Below are 24,903 nucleotides of genomic sequence, written 5' to 3'. Positions count from 1 at the left end.
GTGGTTATGGTGGCCACCTTGGGATCCTAGGATCCTAAGTTCGAGCACTGTTGGCTGCTGAATTAACATCAGGTGGGGTTGACTTTGTCTGTCATCCTCCTCTCTCCCTTCTTGTACAGCTTTTTTGGCTCCTGTTTTTTTGCTAAGGGATGTAGCTATGCCGCTGATGCAGTGCCCGTATTACCAGTGCACTGGTGCTCATTTCACTGACCTCAAAAGGATGACAGGCTGAGCCAACCCCCTGGTGTTAATTCAGTGGCCACATGCTCAAAATCAGGATCCTCTGTGTCGGAGTGGCAACCCATCCAGGATTGTGCCCAATGGCCAAGGAGACTGCTTAAGCAGCACCAACGCTCTACACAGAGTATGGTCCCAATCTCCTCCTCCTCGACCACCCTAACCGCAAAGTCAACACCAGGCTGTCATTCTCCTGAGGTCAGCGAAATGAGTACCAGAGTACTGGTAGAGGGGCACAGCATCAGTGCACAGCTGTGCTCCAAGAAATGGTCGGAGTGGTGACCCGTCCAAGATTGTGCCAAATAGCCAAGGAAAAACTGCTTTGGCAGTTCCAATGTTCTGTTCAAGAGTATTTTTGTTCAAGAAGAAGAATATGTATGTGTGTTTGTCCGAAAATCATCTATTTATAATTCCAGCAATCGTGTGTGTGTGTGTGTGTGTGTGTGTGTGTGTGTGTGTGTGTGTGTGTGTGTGTGTGTGTGTGTGTGTGTGTGTGTGTGTGTGTGTGTGTGTGTGTGTGTGTGTGTGTGTGTGTGTGTGAGAGTGACCGCTGTTTCTCGACAACCACTGGTCCGATATAATTGAAACTTGCCAGGTATATTGCTGGGGACCCGAGGACGCGCCTTTTCAAGGTTTGATATTAATCGGACAAGTGCTTCCCAAGTTATGGCCATTTATTTATCAAACCAATGGCAAGACACGTTGCGTGGGCGTGGCCGATGGGGAAGGGAAGCACAGCCACGTTCCCCATTACGGGTTACAACGTACGGGCTTCCGGAGAGTGATGACTTCGGGTATTCTAATAATTTCTCGATTTCTTATGCGCATTTATAGATAAACACAATGGCCCAAGTTATGATCGTTTTCATATTAGACGGTGTATAAATTTCGGGAACATCAGAGTGCTGGTATGCTCCGAACCAGGAAGTAAATTTTTTCTCTCTCTTGTTTTCTCTTTTTGTTTTTCCTTGCCACGACATTGCGAAAAGGTAAAATACGTTGGCGCTAATTGAATAATTGAGTATTAAAAATAAATTGCGAATAATCGTAACTGCGAATAATATCGAACTTCCGGGTCACGCACGTACGGGCACGCGAGAGCGAAGAAACGGCCTGTGTGGTTTATTTATTTATTTATTATTATTATTATTATTATTATTATTATTATTATTATATATTTTTTTTTTACGGGCACGTACTCGTAGAAAAAACAGGACTTGGCCTATTTCCACCAAATTTTGTAAACGTGTTGGTAACCAGGGTTCGGCCATGGTCACATAAAATATTTCCCCCTATATATGGGTGTGTGGGGGGAGAAGAGACGACTTGCTCGTCTGCACACATCAGAGTGCAAGTGGTTTACTGACCCCTGCTGCAGACAGGGGGATTATTATCCACGGCAAAAAATGTATTTTCCCTACCTCCCCCACTATGCACCACACCCTCTCCCACTAGGCTGCTCCCAAAGGGAGCGGGTGTTTCTAGTTATGTCATTATGTAATATCATGTAATACACGTATATGCAACAAAAACGTAATCGTACTGGAGATAAAACCGAAGTTAAACAGGGTGACAAGACATTGTGGATGCACTGCACATTATCAGAAATAAAGCAAAAGTTGAAAATCTTTCATGGGGAGTTATGTCTTTATGAACCGCTTCCATCATTTGGATAGTATGAAGTATATAGGTGGTCAAGTGCTTTAAAAATAGAAATTTGTCATTTAGATGATAGTTACTTATTCATAGCATTATAATGCGGGAAATTGAGACCCTTTTACCTCATCCTTCATTCTTGTTTTCAGATTGCAGTCTGGTATTTTAAAGTAAATAAAATAAGGGGTGTAATCCAGTACAAAACACTTCGAGACAGTATTTCAACATTTTCACAATCTTTACACAACTTACTCTCCTCCTTATGTTAATTATAAAAACTCCCCTCCCCACCAGCACAATTTCACGAAACCCCACCCTCTGTCACCATATATATGTCCACTGCCTGACACAACTGGGCTTGGGTTCTTGTATACCTGTGGAACTGAAGTCTCCCTCTATGCTCAGAAAAGTTGTTCTTGGAAAGAGTCTTGCTGTCACTTAATATTTTCTGAAGCTATTTCCAACATTCGATCCATACACGTGAACCTCTTGACTCATTCCGAGGGGTTTCCCTTCCTCAACCCCTCTTCTGTGTCACATATGTCACTCTTTCTTGGTGTATTTCATACAACGCTTTATACAATTTGGGTTTTCCATTGTGCTTGCTGCTTTTCCTTTTTATTGCATACCCGATCATTATTTACCCTGGAGATACCATGTCGTCAGTAACCCGCAGACGCAGTATTGATCAGGCAAGACAGACTCTGCCAGAAGTCCTTGAGTCTGGAGGAATCGTGTATAAGCTTGGCCTAACAGGGGATGTCAACAAATATGTCACAGATTCTCGGGATGGAGAACCTCCATCCCCCAGCAAGTATCCTGGGTCTTCAGGCTCTATGAAATATGCTTTGTGGCCAATGGGAGGGTGGCCACTTGTGTTGGTGGGAATTGTATGGTTACTTCTATTTGGTGCTGGAGTAATCTCCCTGATGTACATCAGTGTGATGGTGGGAAACTTGGACCAAAGGGTCAATCCAGGTGTTGCTCCAGTGTGGATTCAGGTAAGTTACCTACGATCACAGACTTGAGTTACTGATGATGAAATGGTTTCTTATGATTGCAAGTCAAGTTTTTGGCCAGGTCTGACACCAGGTAATCCATGAGTGTGAGCTTTGCTTGCTTGGTTATTATCTCGCCTTCACTTGCTGAGATAATCCTAAAGATGTCTGTTCCATGTAGGTGGCTCCACAGAAACTGTATGGCCGTCCATCCCCTGGAAGCATCTCTTCCAATAATGGAGGTATGTCATCGGAAACTTGGATGCTGTAATCACATTTTATATTTTATTATGTGATGCTCAGTATTGTAACATAGAAAATCAGTTGTTGCTTCATTTGATAGCTTAGTATTGTAACATTTAAAAATAACTTGTATGTCTAACTCACTCTGAAACAACAAATGCATGCGTGAGGTTGTAGATCTGCTTTTTAAACAGGTGGTTTTGGGGTTGAGCCAACATTGGTGGTAAATACTCAAAGAGGAACACCAGTACCTCCATTCCATTTCCATAGTCAAAAACTGGATATTAACTTTCTTTAAAGCTAACCCAGGCCAAATCATTGGTACCTAAGGGTCAATATTCCAGTGGCAAAGCATACCTTCCTGTGCTCTTTGACATGCTGCGCTGTCAGTCATGACTTTCTGCCAAGAAGCTTCGTCAAAGAATTATCGGATGTTTTTTTTCGGACAAGCAATTAATCTTCAAAGTGTTAGTGGCTGGTGGTTGGAATTGGTTGTGGCTTATGAAAATTTCGGATCTCCGCAATTTATGTTTTTTTTCAAGGAATATTAAAATTTATTTGTTATTGTACAAATTGGTTCTGTAGATTTAATATATGGAAATTTGCCTGTTTTTGGTGTCAGATTAAGTAGCCATCTATTTATTACTTATGCATGAGGTGGGGGCAGCATTCGGACTGGTGCATGCAAGGTAAGGTTCAGGACGAGAGGGGGTCAATAATCGCACCATATTTATACACCTCAGATGAATTCTGAAACATAAAAGTTTGCCAAGAAGAAGGCAATGACTATGAAAGACTGATTAAAGATTTTGAGGTTTCCAATTGAATATCGAGCTTTGAATAGATTTGTTTAATGCTCAAGAGATAAATATTGTGAGGGACACGGTCTTGATTGGGTCCCTTAAACCCGAATCCACTTGATCAATGTATTAATTATCAATTGAATGTCCATTCTCTTATACTTCAAGGTATGCTCAAAGCAGACTGAACCAGATTAATTTTGGGGGTTCTCAAAATATTTTAACGACCTTAATCCATTTGAGTTTTGATTTCTAGATTATAAAAATAATTATCTGAAGCTGTAACATCAACTTAGGTAAGCAGCGCTTTGGGGAAAGCAATAGTTGTTGAGTTGGATTCTCACAGGCAACTCATAAGAGTATTGTGCAGTTGAGGATTGCCAAAGATTATTGTTGTGTTTTGACTGCAAGATTAAATTTTGTAGACATTGATGATGAAGTGAAGATTTAAAAATTAATCAAAGTTGCAATTACAGGATTAAATTATTGTGTATTTCCTTAAACGTTAATCTCTATCAGTCCAACATTTCTTGAATTGAATAATTTTGAATGGGACCTTGTATAACACATTGCTATTCAACCAATTTGGATTGTAGGCAACACATTGTTCTGTGGAATGATGGATGTTCTTTTGTATTACTATAAGGGAATGATGTGTGTTAGTGTATCAGGGATATTGTAAAATCATTCGCTGTGTTGTGTTCTCAGATTCAATCAGAAATCCTGGCTCCTCGAACCCCACAGCCTCTGAGGTCATAATGAAAATCAACGCAGGTAAAATGTGGGGATGATATGGGAGATCCTCCCATTGTTGGTTCCTTAACAGATGCACCTCAAAATTGTGAGAACTGGGCATTATATAATATAACTTTTTTTTAAAAACTTTATATACCAATCATATAAAACAAATTAACGGCAAAAAGTGTGGTCCACTTTACCATTAAACACCATTTCCAACTTCTTAACCTTGAGTTTCCCTCTGACTGGCCATCTCTGGTTTAGGATTGCCTGTGATATCATCTACAAAGTCACTTAATTTGGTGTCAATAATTTCAATTTATTCATTGATTTACTGGGCTGGCAACATAGCCTAAAGATACACAAACTTGCCTCTAAGTTGTGTGGCTTAAGTTTGAATCCCGACCCAGCTATAAACTGTCATCCTGGTGTTTCACAGGCAGGATGATTCATCAATGTGTGTGCCGTCTCTCAGATGGATGTAAAACTGGGCATCCCATCTACCGGCATTAGTTGGTGGATGTTAAAGATCTCACGGTGTCCTTTTTGAAAAGTCGATGAGCTATCGTGGACACCATGAACAAATTACAAATTCCTGCTCAAACCTGCTGGGGGCACTGCATCAGCGGTGCCGCTGAGTCCCCAGTAAATGGTGCTACCCACAGTCATGTGCTGCACTTGAAAGAAGATTGATTAATCATATTTTTATTTATTTGACACAAGCATGAAGTTATTATTGCTTATAGAGCATTTCTAGACCATTAGAAGAACAGTTTTGTTGAAATTTTCCTATTATTATGAAAACGTTTTTATTCCTAAGAAAATTACTTTCCTAAAAATCTGGGAATTGTACTTCATTGTTATACCGACCTCTCATTATAAGGAGATATGAACTTTGTAAAACTCCCAGGTAAGTATATACATTATTGACTGAATGAATCAGAATTATCGAATTAAATCATAAACACCTCAATGATATCACTAAACGACTGATATAGATGCTGTTGTTTTTTTGCACCTGACTCTTTCTTTTTCTTTCTCTCATTCTACCTCTTTTTTTTTCTTCCTTGATACCCACCATTTTCACATCTTTCTCCAACCTCTCTTTCTCTCCCTTCCCCTCACTCTCCTGCCATTCCTCTTTCTCATATCCATTCACTATGTCTCTCTCTTCTCTATCCTTCCTTTTCTCTCTCCCTCTCTCTTCACCCCAGATTTGGAAGATGAGCTTATTCAAGGAGATATTCTTCCCAATGTAAGATTTTGTATGTCCTAGACAAACTTTTCAAAGATTCCTCAGTCCTTGTCTCTCTGCAGTATAAAATTAGAAATGTTATATTTCAACATATGATTCACATATTCTGTTTATAAAGGCATATCTGAATTATATTTCATTTCCTGAAAAAAACCACCTGATAAACTTATCTATAAAATCCAAGAGACAAAGAAGCAAATCATGTTAAATGAGAGCAAGTCATGTTAAATGAGATGGCAGTAGAAAATAATGTGCTCAATACAGTTTTCTGAGCTCATACTACCACCCAAATGGCCCCTTTCACAAGCACTCCCTTTTCCAGGTTATTGTGATTTCCCTCCCCCCACCCCTCCCCTCCACCCATCCCCCTCTCACTCATCCCATTTTGTTTGTTAGTTGTGGTTGGTTTGTTCCTTTTCTGGTTCATCGCCACTTTCCCCTTCTTCTTTTTGCTGTGTTTCATTCACCTTGTGTACAGCTTGTTCACCCCCATGTGTCATTCTCCCCTACTCTCACTCACTCTCACTTCTACTCTTTTTTTTTTCAATCATTTAGCCCACACAAATTTTTTTTAACAAAATATGATGAAAAATTATATAATGCTGGAGAAGAAACATCAGTATGGAAAGTCAGGAACTGGTGTTCAAGGAAAGCTGCAAATGCATGAGATTCCATTCTATGATTCAAAACAAAACAATCTTGGTACCAATACATACTTTTATATTGTCTCAAAACTCACATACCTTTCAACAACAAGTTTGCAGTGCTCACCACTGTTGGCAAAAAGGTTGCCGGCAGTTTGCAAATGGCCACCATCTTGTTTGCAAATTGCAAATGGCCTCCATCGAGATGTATGTAAAGGTTGACAAACACATTTTCAAATGTCAACAAAGAGACAGATACAAATTACACTTTCTTTTCAACCAATATATTCATACAAATTCCAATGACTACAGTAACTGCATTAATCTGTTCGCAAGCCACCTCATTATAATGGAAGTATTTAAATCTCCATTATTTACAAATTTTTTTAAACCATATCTTATTGTTAACTCCACATGATTAACTTATGTTTTGTTATCCAGTCAGAGATCAGGTTCTATGTTGTACACCGCTCCTTCTCAATTCTATATCCAGGCGATGCATGACATCATCGCTGGGCACCGAAGGAAGGGAGTACTCGGTTTTTACTCCGTTTTTTGTTTGTATTTTCTGAGTGCTATCTCGGTCATCCTTTGGGCTAGGAAGCTGAAATTTTGGTACAAAAGTGAAGATGTGCTTTGGAAAAAGCAGTATTCTTTTTTCTTCGATTAATCAACTAATTACTTAATTACTTAATTATTATTGATTTATTAATTTGCTGATTTATTTTCTTTCTCATCTGGGCAATATCTCAGGCACCTTTTTAGCTAGAAAATTGATATTTGGACACAACAAAGACCAAGTGATTTTGCCGTAAAGGGAATTTTTTGATTTATTGATGAATCAATTAATCAATTAATTATTCATTTTTTGATGAATTACTTAATTTTCAAAAAGTTACAGATTCAGATGAAACAGTGGTGGTTTTGGTATGTTGTTATCCTAATTGATTAAGAAATTAATTATTTTATGATTATTATTTTTTCGTTTATTAATGCAATTAATCAATCATTTATTGTGCACCGCTCCCTCCCAATTCCATCTCAATGTGCTGCATGGTGGCATCACCGGGTGCCGAAGGTGCCCTGGCAATGTCGCGTGCTGGAGAATATGATATTTATTTATTGAGCATGGGGCGATGTTCTTTGAATGTACCTCCACTCGTTTATGATCTGTTTCGCTTTCCTGTCCCATCTTCCTTTTCAGGGTGACACTTCCCGTAGTGTGGTGAAAGAGCAGGAGTTGATTTGGCCTCGAGGAGATGATGGGAAAACCTACATTCCTTACATACTCGACTCTGTATATGGTTTGTCTATTTTTTATTTAATTATTTATTCATGCATGTAGTAGGTGTGTGTTTGTCCCATTGTGGTGTTGGTGTGTTTTTATCCTATTGTGGTGCAGGTGTGTGTTTGTCCCATTGTGGTGCAGGTGTGTGTTTGTCCCATTGTGGTGCAGGTGTGTGTTTGTCCCATTGTGGTACAGGTGTGTTTGTCCATCCTGGGTTCAACGGTTCTGAAAGTTATTACTAACATTGTGAATCGATATCATCCTTGTAGTATGTTTTTCTGTGTAAATATAATTTATGTGGTCGAAGTTTTCCTAAAGTTTATAATTATGAAACAAAGTCTGACGACGGATTGGTCATAGGTGGTGCATTGAACCATGAGCTGCTGAATGTGGATTCAGTTCCTGAACCGATTATAAATCGTCGGATTGGTGCTTTGCAAGCAGCAAGTTGCATTACCAATCTCACTTTCCCTTGGACCGATGATAAGCCGGGTATCCTGTTTTATAGCATTAGTTGGTGGACGTTAAATATCACACGGTGTCTTTCGCAAAGAGTCAGCAAGTTATCGCTGGCATCCTAAACAAATTCCAACTTCATGCCACCTTCAGCAAAAGTCAGGCCTGAATAACCAGTTTGTGAAACACTATCATGAGCTGACCACAAAAGAAGGTGGGAACAATGAAGGATGTTTAAGAGTGGTTGTAGGAATCACTATGAAGCATTTTACAGTCAGCAGATATCAATATCCCACAGCTGTAATAACACACCAAGTTAAGTCATCTCTCTCATCTTCTGGGGCAAAAATGTCAAGAATGTTGCATCATCTTTGCTTTATAAGTTTCTTTAGTACAGGTCCATCCACAGCATTGCATCATCCTTATTTAAGTACTTCCATTGTTCCAGAACCAAAAGGGTTAAAATCTCTTACAGTTGGGAAGAGTGAAACAAAGATGCTGGAGGTTTGTATCGTTTGTGATTTCATCACACACATCGTATCAGATTATATCATTACCAGGGTTCTCTTTGAGTTCATAGTGGAAGGGTGAATTTACAATTTGAACTCTAACCTCTCCACAAGATTACATAAACCCATCAAATCGATTAAACCCAAGGATATATGTTTTATATTAAACACTATTATATACATATTGGACTACGTCGGTGGATATGTTAAAATCAAAGTGCTGGAAGACAGGGTTTTGACAGACAGGGAAGACAGACGTACTTCTGTGTGTCTGTCCAGGCCATAACTTTTTTTTTATGGCCGGGCAAGCAATACATCAAATTCTTGTACATTTATATAAAATGCATGAAATATGTATTATCATCATTAGCTTGTCCACCTCGCAGCAGAAGACAGGGTTTTGACAGACAGGGAAGACAGAAGACAGGGAAGACAGACACACTTCTGTGTGTCTGTCTGGGCCATAACTTTTTTTTTTACGGCTGGGCAAGCAATGCATTGAATTATTGTACATTTATATAATATAAAATACATGAAATATGTATTATCATCATTAGCTTGTCCACCTCGCAGCGGAAGACAGGGTTTTGCAATCACTTCCGTGTGTCTATCGAGGCCATAACTTTTTCGTTTTTTTTTTTTTTTTTACCATTTGAGCTTTTGTCATCAAATTTTCAACAAAGCTTTATTTTGAGAATATGGAGAAGACAAATTAATAATTTTGTTTAAACAATTTGTTCACGAGCAAGTGACCATTATATTCGTTATGGGTGGGTGGGTGTCTGTCTGTCTGTCTGTCTGTCTGTCTGTCCCGAGCATAGCTCCGTGGGTTTTGATCCGATCTTGATAAAATTATGGTACGAGGTTTGTATCATGATCTCGTTGTGTTTTCCTGAGAATGGGCATGCTGCACCCATTGTGGGCGGAGCCACGCCCAAAAAACGTGTTTTTAGGGGGTAGCCAGTTTCAAGTTACATCTTCTCCGAGGGGGTTTGTCGAATCTGGCATAGGTTTTGGTATTTGGTTAGCCCAATGGCACCTACATAGCCCCACGGAGCTCGATTTTTTTCATTTTCGTCCCAAGGTCAAGGTCACAAGGTCACGAACTTAGAAAATGTCAAAAAAATTAATAAATTTGGCATCTTGCTCCAAGGGTTTTCAACTGTTTCGAATGAAAGTTTGTATGCAAGTAGTGCTCTTCGAGTACTACAACTTTCATCATTTACGTTTTTCCCGATTCCCGCCAGTTTGCCCGTGGCGTCCCTTCGTGAACCATCACCGTCTCCAGACTAGTTGTTATTATTATTATTATTATTATTATTATTATTATTATTACTAGCAAATACAACCCATCGCTTTGCTGGTGGGGGTATTAATGTGGGGGGAGAAGGAGGGAGAAAGGGGAGAGAGAGGGAAGGGGGAGGGAGAGGGGAGGGAGAGGGAAGGGGTGGAACGAGGAGGGAGGGTAGAGCTAGAAAGGGGGAGAGGAGGGGAGAGAGAGAGGAAGGAGGGGAAGGAGATAGGAGGGGGAGAGGAAAGGAGAGGGGAGGGAGAGAGGATGGAGTGAAAAGTGAGGAGGGGTGGGGGAGGTAGGGATGAGGAAGGGGGAGCTAGGAAGGGGGAAGAGCGATGCCTCACCAAATGTCGTTATACACTCAGCGAGGGGAGGGGGCAGTTGAATGGGGGAGAGAGCAGGGGGGAAGTGGGGAGGGCAAGGGGTTTTTGGAGGAGGTAAGCGTGAGGGGATGGGGAGGGAAGGCAGCATGATGGGAAGGTAGGGGAAGGAGAGGGGAGGGGAAGGGAAAGCAGATGTGCAGTGGAGCATTAATTACGGTTCATACTGTCTCATCTATCTATAATTCCAGCAATCTCTGTGTGTGTGTCTGTCTGTCTGTCTGTCTGCGACCGCCGTTTCTCGACGACCGCCGGTCCGATCTGATTGAAACTTGCCAGGAATATTGCAGGGACCCCGCAGATGTGCCTTTTCGTGGTTTGATGTCAATCGGATGAGCGATTCCCAAGTTACGACCATTTTACTGCTTTTTTCAGTGTTGGAGAGGTGTATATATGGCAGCTGAAGGTGTCGTTCCACCTTCTCACCTTATCATGCCAATTTTTTCCCAAATTATTAATAACCGGACGATCACCGGTCCGATCGGATTGAAACTTGCCAGGATTATTGCCGGGGACCCGCTGATGTGCCTTTTGATGTGCCTTTTCAAGGTTTGATATTAATCGGACAAGCGGTTCCCAAGTTACGGCCATTTATCTGTCGACCAATGACAAGACACGGTGCTATGACATCACGAATGACGTCACAATTAATGTTTGTTTGTTTATTTATTTATTTATTTATTTGCACGATTGACGGTCCGATATGATTGAAACTTGCCAGGAATATTGCTGGGGACCCGCGGATGTGCCTTTTCGAGGTTTGATATTAATTGGACGAGCAGTTCCCAAGTTACGGCCATTTATCTGTCGACCAATATCTGCTGGAGAGAGGGGATGAGAGTGGGGGCGAGAGAGGGGGGCGGGCGAGAGAGGGGGGCGGGCGAGAGAGGGGGGCGGGCGAGAGAGGGGGGCGAGAGGGGCGAGATAGAGGGCTGCACATACTGGCACTCACCTACGGGCCTGCACCTACGGGCCCGCCCCTACGGGCCCGTACTAGTTATTATATTAATATGCTAAGCCATATTTTGTGGACGTTTCTCCTCGGAAACTGCTAGACAGATTGTCGCCACTTTTGTATATGGGTATTCTGTGGTCTACTGTACAGCATGGGCTATGTGAGATTGCGCCAGACGGACAGGTTTGGGAATTTTTGGCGATTTTCTAATTTTTATATTTGTTTGCATGGTGACGTGTGATGTCACCGCTGAGAGGTGTAATGTCGTCATGACATCATCGCTCATTCGCTGACGTCATTACGTCTGTCGTCAGCAGACCGTCACCACTGAGAGGCGTAATGCCACTCCGAGAAAACAGCGTCTGCAATGTAAAACCCTCTTCTGCACATGCTGACTACCTCAGAAGGTGCATTTGGTACAAAAAATGCAACAAGAAACATTGTATATAAAGAAATTCGATAAATCACATTGTGAACACTGTATATATTGTTGTGGTTACCAAATTCGCAAACCACCATTCAGGTCCCTTAGGTGAGGTATCTCGGTAAGTACATGTGTAGTTAGGCCCAAACCCGTTGTCTAGTGGGAATACATGTCATTTATGCGTGCTGCGACTCTTCAGGATAGCCGTTTTTCTTTTGCTATCTTTATTTTGGACCAACCGCCATGATTACCACCACAACCACAACATCAACCACCAACCACAACGCCGCTTCACCACAACCGCCACGACCTTCACGTCACACCTCGCAACCGTCGCATCGCCACCGTTCTTGCGCCGCTTGTGGGTACCGGTGTTGGACTCGTGCAGGGCGCGCGCCGAACAGCGTGTACAAAATCACGGATTTTGTGCTTCAAAAACGGATCAAAAACGACACACGCCCACTTTTTGCCGTCCAATCGGTGAGCGAGGGGCGAATTGGCCCCGCCCCCAGGGCGTTGGAGGGCGATCGATATATGCAAATTTATGGATCAAAAAGCATTCACGCCCACTTTTTCTCGGGCCAATGGGGAGTGAGGTGAAAGGTCGAAGGGAGGGGGTCAAAGATGAGAGGGCGAAGCCACGGGGCTTATGTAGGCGACCGTGTTCGTCAGTCCAGTCAGTAGAGAAAGAGAAGAGAACAGAGAGTTAAGACTTCGCGGGCGGTGGAGTTGGCAAGAAGGAGCTGGTCGTCGTGTGCGTTGGAGTCGGAGCGGAGGGGACGGAGCTGTGGAGAGGCGGCGAGGGCAGACGAGGGGTGCTCGCGTCGTGCAGGGAGCTGCACCCCAGGGAGGCCGACAGCGCGACCTGGCCGAGGTGGAGACGCTCGTCGCGGGACAATAAAAATCCTCTATACCCTGAGTATCAGCAACCCCCTCCTGTTTCCCCCCGCGCTGAGATAGTGCGACCAAGGGGGCCCCTTTCCCACCCCCTACCAGACACTGTCCGCGAGGCCCGCGGAGTTGAGGCACCATCGCCGCTCCGCGTCTCATCACCAGACGGGTAGGCCCGACCCGGTCTCGGCCTCAGGCCCGCCTCATCCTTGAGGGTATTCTTTTCCTTGGTTTTGGGTATGTGTTGTCGGCGCCGTCTGTGAAGTAAAATTGTATAAGTGTTGCCGTGTGCTCGTGTAATCGGTATTAGATCTCCATTGTCGCATTTGCTTTTTGTGTAAATTGCATTGTGTCTCTTCTTTTCTATGTGCTTTTGGTGGAATTGAATATGTGTGCTTTCCGTTCATCGCGAATAAATGTGCTTTTGTGTTGAACTGTTTCCCGCTTCGCTTCGTCATTTCTTTCATTGAATCCTCATCTTGCTTCACGTAAAGGGTTGGTAGTGGGCTGAATACGCCCGATAATTAATCGAACCGTCGAGGTCGACGATAACACCGCTCGGTTATCCCGATAGTACGGAACGGGTCGCTTAAGTGGCCCTTGTCCGAAGTCGACCTGCGGCGAGGTGCTATCGCCCGGTCTACCCTCCGCGTGGGTACTTAGGTAGGTCGAATTTGGCGAGCAACCCTATCCCACGCGGGGGCTGATTGGCTCGATCGCAGTGAGACCGAAAGGTCCACCCGTGACTGGTTCCCGGCGTTAGTCCGAGAGGGTCACGACTGGATTGTCCGTCCGGTGGGCGACGTGCCGCGATTCGAGTTACGTGGCCGTCAGCACGCCGGCGGGCGCGAATCTGCAACAATATTAACGTCCGAATGAACCCTCACATTAGAAACTTCGTGCGGAGCGTGGGTTTGGCTCGTCAAAATGATTCTGCATAGAGTGACAGTGAAGATGAAAACAAAATAATGTCTGAAAATTATACATTTTCTTCCGGTCGTACCATAAACACCACTTGTACATGCACGGAGACAAACATCGTGTGGAGACAAACACCATCCAACACATAACCATCGTCTGAGAGGTGGGTGGGGTGTGGGAGAGAGAGAGAGGTGTGGGAACAGGGTGCTGCACTGTATTAGGAGGGTGCAGAGCGAGGATGGGACAGAGGGGTGGTGGAGGCGAGACAGCAGAGAGGATATGTTATGCTTTATGAACAGAACACACACACACACACACACACACACACACACACACACACACACACACACACACACACACACACACACAATATTTATTAATATTCAGCCAATATCGGCAATTTTTCAGTCATCGGCAGATTGGAGTCATTGTGATTATGGAATACAGTACAAACTGTATACAACTTTCAATAAACAAATTTAAAAAACAATGTTGCATTATAGACATTTCAAGGAAATATGCATAAACATTATTCTCTATAAATAGCTGCCCACCGCTGTGAGACGGGTGTAAAACATTTGGCTTGGTAATTTAGAAAACATGTTAATATGGCAAACAGCTCGGAAATCGGGTGTTATCAAATGTATTTTGCTTTGAAACTCACAAGGAGAAAGTACATAACCTTTCTAAGGCACACCTGATTCATATAAAATAACCCATTGCTTTAGAAACAGTTGCTCGGACAAAGGAAACTGCGATCGCTCGTATACTAATGAGGTTGAAAGTTAACACCTCCACCATGGGGCCATGCACCATGGGCTCTGGGTGCAAGTTCGATCCATGCACCCATGAATCCCGCATTCCGCACACACGTAACCAAGCATACAGGCATGCGCGCGCACACACACACACACACACACACACACACACACACACACACACACACACACACACACACACACACACACACACACACACACACACACACACACACACACACACACGAAAAGCCCCTTTACAAATCCAAATCTACCTATTTAATTTATTTATACCACAACCATGTGTGCTGTCTATGTAACTATTTGTGCTTGCACATGCAGCGACTTTTGACCCTCCTCAGGTCGGCTCATTCTGAATCAGATTTGCATGATACACTTTGGGGAATCAGTCCTAAACAGCCCACCCATATGCGTTCTACAACTTCCTTGCGGTCCAAAATGCAACCGTGCACTGGCGATATATTCATCCTTTCACTCGCAGATTCTCACTGGAACGGGGCTTTTCTTTACCCACACTTTTACCACACCCACAACTTTACCCACACTGCACAGCATGTCCCACGTGCTTTCGGCATCACGGCATAAGTCTGCTCACCCACCCCCCTCCCCCTCACGTGCCGGAGCACATGTTTCAGAAGACAGCTGCATCACCTCTGCCACGGTGCCACACACAACAAGGCCATGAAGCCTGGGTCTGTGTGAGTTCAGTCCACGAATCCCACACACCGCACACACATAATCAAGAAAGAAGGCATGCACACACCCCCCACAGAAAGTCTTTTACAAATCCAAATCTACCCATTTGTACCACCTCCCGATCAAGACATGAACTGCACTGTTATCGACTGTTGGGTGCTCGGCAAGTGGATTAATCACTCAAGGAAGCACTCCAATGAAATGGTAGATAAGGAATGGCTGGCTTGGCAAGCGATAGCAAGCTGATGGGTAATTGCATATACCCGCAAAAACCAAAACATTGCCAATTTCTTAATGTTTTCAGATTTCACTCCAGATTTCGACAGTTATTTAATCCACGTGATCTGATCCTCCAAACTCAAATTATATGTTCCATTATATACTTCAATTACTCCGTGAAAGTAGATCGTGGAAAATCGCATCATAAAATGCATGAAATCACTTCAACCTCCGAATATGAAAATGACAGCACTTACAGAAGTAATGTATACATTGATTCATGGGTTTGTAGATGAGGCATTTGATGATACGAGTGAGGAAAGCGAAAAAAGATTGGAGCTCTTTATCATTAAGAAACCGTTGAAGCCTGTTCCAAGTCAAGGCATTGTAGAACAGGTCAAAAACAATGGCAAATTAAGACCCCAGTGAGGGAGGAGTGAAGTGATCGATAAATTCCTTCAAAAATCTTCTCCAGAGCCACCAGTCAGAATGCTACCAAATTTGGGGTACAACATTAGGACAGGATCCTGATGTTAAATTTTGGAGGCCATGCCGATCACATGACCAGAAGTGTGCCAAAATGGTGGTGCCACAAATTCCTTCCAAAATCTTCTCCTGATCCACCAGTCAGAATGCTACCAAATTTGGATTAGAGCATTAGGCCAGAGTAGGGATGTTAAGTTGCCAAAGTCATTCTAATTATGTGACCGGAAGTGTGTCAAAATGGTCGACAACCAATTTTTGGGAAAATCGTGCAAATTCCTTCCAAAATCTTCTCTTGATCCATCAGTCAGAATTCTACCAAATTTTGGTTACAACATTCGGTCATGGTTCCAATGCTATATTCCAGAGGCCATGCTGATCACATGACCGAAAGTGTGTCAAAATGGCAGTCACGCAAATTCCTTCCAAATTCTTCTTCTTGAGACCCACCAATCGATGCCACCAAATTTGGGTTGTAATATTAGGCTAGCATATGGATGTTAATTACATTGCATAAGTCATGCAGATCACGTTACTGGAAGTGTGTGAAAATGGCCGACTTCGTAGACTTTTGGGAAAATCACATTAATTCCTTTTAAAATCTTTTTCTCCTGACCCACTAGTCAGAATGCTACGAAATTTGGGTTGCAACATTAAGACAGGGTCATGATGTTAAGTTGCGGAGGGCATGCCGATCATATGACCGGAAGTTTGTCAAAATGGCGGACTTTGTCAATTTTTTGGAAAATCATGCAAATTCCTTCAAAAATCTTCCTCTCCAGACTCACCAGTCAGAATGCTACCAAATTTGGGTTACAACTGGTATTAACACTTCACTTATCAATGCCTCCTTCTCTCTTTCTTTGTACCGAAGTATGATATCTGGTCACAATGCTTTGTTTTTGATGTTCACGCTGGATGTGATCATTATGTCGTAGCCTGGGCCCAAGCTTCAGGTGCAGTGGTCATATTTTTGTTCTTCTTTGTGCCTTTTTTTTGGCTATTTTTTGCTCTTTTTTTAACATTCTTTTTTCAGCAATCACTTGTCGGATTGATATAAAATTTTCAGGGTCAGAGCGACCCCCCATGTAGAATATTTTCAATAGAATTGTGATGTGATATGTCATGTAGTGTGGCAGCCATTTTGGATTAAATGCAAAGGTTAAAACTGATTATATCTCTGAAACAGCTGATCGGAAAAATTTGAAACTTGGCATATCTCATTCGACTCACAATGGAGAATATATGATTGTAAGGATGATGTCATCAGTGAATTGGGAGACCAGCCATAAATATTTTAATCAAAATCTGTTTACCATTGCGATTCAGTGTGTACAGTATGTCCAGGCCATAACATTTTTACCAATTGAACTTTTGTCATCAAATCTTCAACAAACCTTTATTATGAGATTGTGGAGAACATAAGTTAGTAATGTACAATTGTTTTTAACTGTCATTTTCGTCAAGTTTAGTTCGAGTACAAAGTGGACATGCTTTGCATTTTGCGATGCTTTATAGTTACGGTGACATGCATGCAGATACAAAAGATAAGGAAGTTTGGGATGAAGCTCTTTCCGAGCTGCATGAAAAGACTTGCCTCCGCTTCTATGAGCGCAACGATGAGAGTAACTACCTCCATGTCATGGACAAGTCCGGGTTAGCAAAGAGCACATCATCACGAACATGACACAAACACACCCATACACAGTACAATTGCTTATTCACAAACACAGTCATGATCAGCCAGTATCAACTCCAATACTTGGTAAAGGTTGTTTTGGAGTTTATAATAATGTTGTTGTCCTACTTGGTGATGTTACAGTTGTTTCAGCAGCATTGGACGCGTCGCCCATGGGGAGACCGTGGTCTCTCTTAGCCGACGAGGCTGTGTGATCAAGAGCATTGTGCAACACGAACTTCTCCATGCCGTGGGTTTCTACCACGAGCACGTGCGATATGATCGAGACAACTATGTCGTAATCATGTGGGATAACATCGTGGATGGTGAGAGACTAAAGTTGGATTTGTGATGTGAGTGGGAGATAGCACTGGAGTTGCAGACCAGAAATGAATCAAAATGTGGAGTGGGGGATGGTGCAGATGTCTACATATCTTGGGTTTGGATTTCTGTAGAACCTTGAGTTGTGCTTAGAGTTTTCTCAATATGATGGAATTGATGATGAACCTTTAAGTCGCTTTTTAATAGTTATCGAAGATTTATAGAAAAGGTAGTAAAAATATTACATTAATAGCAAGGTCAGGAAGAGAGATTGCATGACAAGGACATCATATGTGCAAATCAACACAGGAAACGGGATTTTAACCTGGAGTTCCAACATCACAAAGTATGTGCTCAGATGGAAACCAACAGGTAAACCCAAAACTTATTGTTGTGTGTGTACAGGTAAAAAATACAACTTTGAGAAGAAAGATTCCAATAATCTGGTGGGACCTTATGACTACTACTCCGTGATGCATTACCCAGCGACGATGTTCTCCACAAATGGGAATCCCACCATTGTAGCAACATCACCTAACGTGGTGAGAAATTCCTACAAGTCTCCTAAAGATTCTGATCATCTATACTAATAAATGTCAGTGTGTGTATCAGTGTGTGCGTCTCCTCGATAACTCCAAACCATGAAACCTATCTGCGTGAAACTTTGCATTTATACAAAGGGAACTCCAAGGAAGTGCATGAGTGAAAATTGGGTGTTTGGGTTAATTAAAACACCCATTTTGAAGATAATTAACGGCCTTATTTAACTATATCCTTTATCAGGCGCTCCTTGGCCACCTCACTCTTGATTGGGTCTAAAGGCGTATCCTGGGTTATCTCGCTGTGGTCTGAAGCCGCCATGTGTTTTGGCCTGCTCAACCATGCCTTGACTTGTAACAGGCCGAAACGATATCTTAACAATAAAAAAATTTTTTCACTCTCCTCATTCATATTAGAGATATAGTCCCTACGAATCGCTGGATACATTGCAATGCTTATAAACACCTGAAGAGGCCAGCATTTGTGGCTTTATTTCATTTCCGTGCATGCCATATCCTCGAGAATCCTTTAAACTTAGCAAATTACAAAATTTAAGCTCCATAATTGAACTAAGTAGTAGATCCGACTGCCAAAAAAAGTGTTCATTTGTCCAATTCGGGCATATTTGACATTTTGGCATCTCCGTTAAGTGTGTGTTTAATGAGGGATATGTGATGTTATCGCTTGCCAAGCCAGCCGTTCCTTATCAACCATTTTGTTGGAGTGCTTTCTTGAGTGCTAAAGCCACTTGGCGAACACTCTCTCCAAACTGCTTGGTTGATCATTTCGATAAAAGTACCCCAGCTTTCAATGTAACGCATCGATTGGATATATGTTTCCACCTTTGTTGGGCCCTGCAGTGCCGTGTGGTGGGTGTTTCGGGAGATGTCTCATCCGTTGAAAATGTGCAATTGTATTTTTACAGGACATTGCTTTGTTTAACATTTTAGCGATTTGCTATCATAATCCACCCCTCGCATTGACATCGATACATTTATAAAAATAATAAGGTCCATCCGACCTCGTGTTCTTCATGTTTGATCTAGCTGTGAAGGCGTAGACAGACATTTTGTGTTCTGGGCCTTGATATATTTTAAAATTGAATTTCGCTAATTTCCCACATGAATTCCTCTTTCAAAGAAATCTGTTTAAAGGTAAAACTTTGTTTGTCGTTTTTATGTACTTTATGTGTGCGTATATTTGCACGTGTGTGTATGTATGTAAACTGTACTACCGCAACGGCACTTGGTACCGGTGTGTGTGTTGTTGGTTGTTATCTCCATATGCTGGTTTCCTAATGTGGAACAGAGCCCTCCAAAGTCTCAAAGTATCTTTGTGTGTGTGTGGGTGTGTGTGTGTGTGTGTGTGTGTGTGTGTGTGTGTGTGTGTGTGTGTGTGTGTGTGTGTGTGTGTGTGTGTGTGTGTGTGTGTGTGTGTGTGTGTGTGTGTGTGTGTGTGTGTGTATGTGTGTTGTTGGTTGTTTTCTCCATATGTGGGTTTCAGAATGTGGAATGGAACCATCCCAGGTCTCGAAGAATCCACCTCCGTTTCAATAAGGGCAGTCAAGAATCATGGATCAAGGTGTAAATTTTTGTTCCGAGGGCTCTTTTGAGGATGGTCACTGATCCCTGAATGGCTTCCAACTGTAGTTCGTTTGTAGTAATATTCCCAGGGATGATTTTTAATATCACTGTAAGGATCTTCTTCATCGTTCCCTTTGCTCCAATGATCACTCGTACAATTTTGGATCTCTTCTACTTCCACCATCTTTTCACTTCATTTTTGAGATTTTGGTAATCGGTCATTTTCTTGATTTCTATGTTGTTTCGGTGAAAGTTGTTGGGAACTGAAACCTCAATTAGCGTGTGTGTGTGTGTGTGTGTGTGTGTGTGTGTGTGTGTGTGTGTGTGTGTGTGTGTGTGTGTGTGTGTGTGTGTGTGTGTGTGTGTGTGTGTGTTTTCGTTGTTATCTCCATATGTGGATTCCAGAAAGTGGAAAGGAGCCCTCCCAGATCTCAAAGTATCCACCTTCATTTGTGTGTCGTTGATTGGTATCTACATATGCAGGTTTCATAATTTGGAATGAGGTTGGGCTCAAAGTCTTCTTCTTCTTCTTTCGGCTGCTCTCGTTCGGGGTCGCCACAGCGGATCATCCATTATGATCCGCATAGTGATTTGGCACATGTTTTACGCCGGATGCCCTTCCTGACGCAACCCTGGTCGCCTCTTACGACACACAGGGATATGGTACACCTATTCTAACCGGGGCATACACCGGGCCCAGTACAACTGGTGCTCATTTCGCCGACCTCGGAAGGATGGCAGGCTGAGTCAACCCCCTGGTGTTTTCGACTTGGTTTATATATATTTATATATATATATATATATATATATATATATATATATATATATATATATATATATATATTTATATATATATTTATATATATATATATATATACACACATTATATATATATATATATATATATATATATATATATATATATATATATATATACATATACATACATATATTAATTCAGTGTCCCAACGGGGCTTGAACTCAGGACCTCTTGGGTCCCAAGCCACTGCCCTTACCACTGCTCCAACACCAGGCATACATATTCTCATTCGGCTGAACTCTCTGCACCGCCTCCCTCAGGGTCAAACCACATGGTCAACCAAAGTCGCTCCAATTTTGTCTGAGATATTCGCCTTCCTTACTCTTCCTCGTCCTCTTTCTCCTCCTTATTTCACTTATTCATTCTCTCTCTCTCTCTCTCTCTCTCTCTCTCTCTCTCTCTCTCTCTCTCTCTCTCTCTCTCTCTCTCTCTCTCTCTCTCTCTCTCTCTCTCTCTGTGTCTCACTCACCCCTCCCTCTCGCAGTGTATAGCAACTTTTTGTGAGGCGTTATTCTCCCCACCTCCACCCCTCTTCCTCACTCTTCTCCCCTTCCTAGCTTCCCCCTTCTTCACCCACACTTCACTTCCCCTCCCTCGTCTTCCCGCCCCTCCCTTCCCTCTATCTTCTCTGCCTCCCCTCCCCCTCTCCGTGTGTGTGTGTGTGTGTGTGTGTGTGTGTGTGTGTGTGTGTGTGTGTTTCTCCCCTATAACTCCAAAACAATGAAACCTAGCGGCCTGAAACTTTGTATGCAGACGAAGGAAACTTCAAGGGAGTGCAGGAATGAAAACTGGATGTTTGGGTAAATTTTAACACCCTTTGAAGATAATTAACAGCCTTATTTAATTATCCTTATCAATAATTCATCCTTGGTCAGCCCCTTTGTCTGCCCACTCTCCCTTGCTGGGGTCTTAATTCCTCATTTTTGCCGGGGCCTGCTCAACAATGCCTTGACTTGGAACAGGCTGCAACATTTTCTGAACGATAAAGGGCTCAAAGTTTTTTTTTCACTTTCTTCACTCGTACCATCAAATGTCTGATCTTCATCCACAATAAATGGCCGAGGTGTGTGTGTGTGTGTGTGTGTGTGTGTGTGTGTGTGTGTGTGTGTGTGTGTGTGTGTGTGTGTGTGTGTGTGTGTGTGTGTGTGTGTGTGTGTGTGTGTGTGTGTGTGTGTGTCATACTTTTTGTCTATTCATTAATTACGCACTATTGCAATGTACCTTTTGACCATTTTGACTGCTGAGACCCCTTCGAACTTTGAAGACCCTTTAAGACCGTTAAGACCCCTAAAGACCCCGAGGAGCCAAAAGTCACAAAAAGTCCCCGAGTACCCAAAAATACCAAAAGTTCCCGAGGACACAAACTCCCAAAAATCCCAGAGGACACAAAAATCCCAAAGTTCCCGAGGACCCAAAAGTCCCAAAAGTCTCCGAGAACCCAAAAGTCCCCAAGGACCCAAAACACCCAAAAGACCCTGATGACTAAAAGTCTTAAAAGTCCCTTAGGACCCAAAAGTCCTTGAGGACCCAAAAGTCCCCGAGGACCCAAAAAGTCCCCAAAATTCCTAAACGTTATTGACGACCAAAAAGTCCCCGAGGACCCAAAAGCCCCTGACATTCCAAAAGTCCCTGAGGAACCAAAAGTCCCTGAGGACCCAAAAGCCCCTGACATCCCAAAGTCCCTGAGGACCCAAAACTTCCAAAAGTCCCTGAAGACTGAAAAGTCCCAAACATTCCCAAAGACCCAAAAATCCCAAAAGTTCATGAGTACCCAAAAGTCCCAAAAGTCCCTGAGGGCTTAAAAGTCCCCGAAGACTGTTGATCCCGTAGAACCTTTGAGACTCGAAAATACTACAAAAAATCCGTTAGAATTCCCATGTTTTAAATGCATGCCATGTTACAGTAGATAAAGCAGCTTAATATGTTATTAACCTACCACAGCATGGCATTCAAATTACAAAATATAGAACAAAAACAATGAATACATTACAACAAAGCATATATTAATTAACACTAATAATATTTACAGCAATAATTAGAATAGTTGTATCATATGGTAATAATAATGAATATATAATTCCCGCACTGGCCCCAAGCACGTCTGGGCTTAGTGAAAGGCAAGCTCATGCTGAAGCAGTACAGCAGGTGGGTATGCAAAAAAGCTGTGAAGACCAATGAAAGTTTGGTCCATCGGACCAACTGGCCCACTGGTACCTACAAATCGCTGGATACATCACAATACTGTACTTATAAAAGCTCGGAGACGGCAGTGTTCATGCCTTTATTTCATTTCCTCACATGCGATAAACTCTAGACTCTCTCAACCTGAGCCGAATTTCAAATTTCACACTGCGGAATTGACTTTAGCAGCAGTTTCGACTGTTCAAAAAAAAGCGTTAATTTGTCCAATTCCGACATTGTTTGACATTCCAGGCGTCTCCAGGTGGTGTTTGTTATAACTGTTCGCTAATCACTTGCCAAGCCAGCCATTCCTTATCAACCGTTTCATTGGAGTGCTTGCTTGGGTGCTTAATCGTGGTGGGCAGATCGATTCCAAAGTACTCAATTCCAACCATGCAATCGAAAGGAATCAGTAGTGAATCGGAATCGACGTTGATTCCGAGTAATTGCTACTTCTGAGAAATAAGCGGGTTTTTTCGGGGAATTTTTTTCATCCCTGTTGGGCATGTTCTGTGACCTGGTAATGTATTAATTGAAAAGAAACATGTCCCTGGGCCATCCCATTTACCATATTGCAGCAAAAGCAAGTCACCTGGAAATTAAACACACCCGGAGGGCGTGTTCCTTTTAAATGAAGAGCAAGGCATTTGGAGTTGACCAGTAAAGTGTGCTGATTGCTTTGCTGATGGACGGATATGCAATGCATCGACTGATATAGTTTTGACATTTCATTCAAAAGGTCTAGAAGTGCAGTTTGGAACTATTTCAGGAAGGTTCAAGATGACATTAAATAGACATTGCTCATCACTCATCCTTACTATAATTCATGGACCATTCTTTGTGTTTTTGTGTTTGTTTGTGGGTTTGTTTGTTGTGCTACTCCTACAGTTCTGGGCCAATTACATCCAGACTTGCTACCGAGAATGACCCCAATTAATGTATAGGGGTGCTTTTATTTTTGCCAGTGGTCTTGGGTGGGGTTGGGGTGTGGGGGGGGGGGGGACGCAAATTTTCCATGTAAATGTGTATCAAGTAGCGCTGCCTCTAGGTGGAGGAGGGTATTACAAGACTCCAACATTTACAGTGCAGTATTCCTGTCCCCATGTTTTCTAGTGCAGTGAGGTGTTTTGAATGATATGCAGGAGATATGTTTTTGCTCCATGCATGTAACCTGGGTTATTGTTTTTTGCGTATGCAGAGCTGTCAGTTGCCTATAACCGCCCAAATAAAGGTATGCATCAGAAGAACGTATTGCATACTTGGAACAAGATCGCCTGTTGGGCGGGTGCTCTGCTGGTATGTCCAATAGGCTAAAATATTTGAAAACCAAACACCAGAGAGAGTACCTAATAGTGACCGTTGAGAATGCAGAGTCAAAGAAACCAAAGTCTGCAAGAGCAACAAATTCACTGAAGCAATCGAGGATTGAAAGGACTTTCACCTTTGGAACACTGCCTTCCATTCCCCTCACACTGCCTTCCCATCCCTCCCTTCATGCTGTCTTCCCTTCCCCTCCCCTCACTCTGCCTTCCCCTCTCCTCACACTTCCTTCCCTTCCCCTAATGCTGCCTTCCCTTCTCCCAACCATCCTCGCCCCTTCTCCTTGCCCCTTCTCCTCACCCCCCCACCCCTCTTTGCTCCCCCATCCATCCTTGCTTCCCCTCCCTCCTCTCTCCCACCCCCTTCCTGGAGTGTCCAGCGATGTGTGGCAAGGCGTCACTCTCCCTCCCTTCCTCATTTCCCTCTTCCCCACCCCCCTCCTCGCTCTACCCCTCCTCGCTCCCCTACCCCGACCCGCCCCTCCTCCCTGCCTCGCTCCACTTTCCTCCTCTCTCTTTCCCCCTTCCTCCTCTTTCCCTCTCCCCACCCAAACCCCCTCTTCTCTCTCCCTTCCCCTCTCTCTCCCCATCTTCT

General features: G+C 42.9%; 1 protein-coding gene across 1 annotated transcript in view; it reads left to right on the top strand.

Annotated features, from left to right (window-relative positions):
* Positions 1 to 2,549: 2,549 nt before the first annotated feature.
* The window catches only part of LOC147034215 (astacin-like metalloendopeptidase), a 37,790-nt gene continuing 15,436 nt past the window's right edge, over positions 2,550 to 24,903 (top strand). Inside the window, exons 1-8 of the mRNA XM_085878751.1 lie at positions 2,550 to 2,894; positions 3,073 to 3,133; positions 4,643 to 4,708; positions 5,887 to 5,927; positions 7,776 to 7,875; positions 17,405 to 17,522; positions 17,689 to 17,870; positions 18,271 to 18,407. Coding sequence (XP_085734877.1) covers positions 2,550 to 2,894; positions 3,073 to 3,133; positions 4,643 to 4,708; positions 5,887 to 5,927; positions 7,776 to 7,875; positions 17,405 to 17,522; positions 17,689 to 17,870; positions 18,271 to 18,407 — 1,050 coding nt within the window. The remainder of the gene's footprint in view (positions 2,895 to 3,072; positions 3,134 to 4,642; positions 4,709 to 5,886; positions 5,928 to 7,775; positions 7,876 to 17,404; positions 17,523 to 17,688; positions 17,871 to 18,270; positions 18,408 to 24,903) is intronic.

This window comes from Eptatretus burgeri, chromosome 1 (genome assembly GCF_056783735.1).
Source record: "Eptatretus burgeri isolate ZD-2024b chromosome 1, Ebu_testis_v1, whole genome shotgun sequence".
Lineage (NCBI taxonomy): Eukaryota > Metazoa > Chordata > Myxini > Myxiniformes > Myxinidae > Eptatretus > Eptatretus burgeri.
Note: the sequence above shows the minus strand (reverse complement) of the source record. Positions and strands in the feature narration are given on the sequence as shown.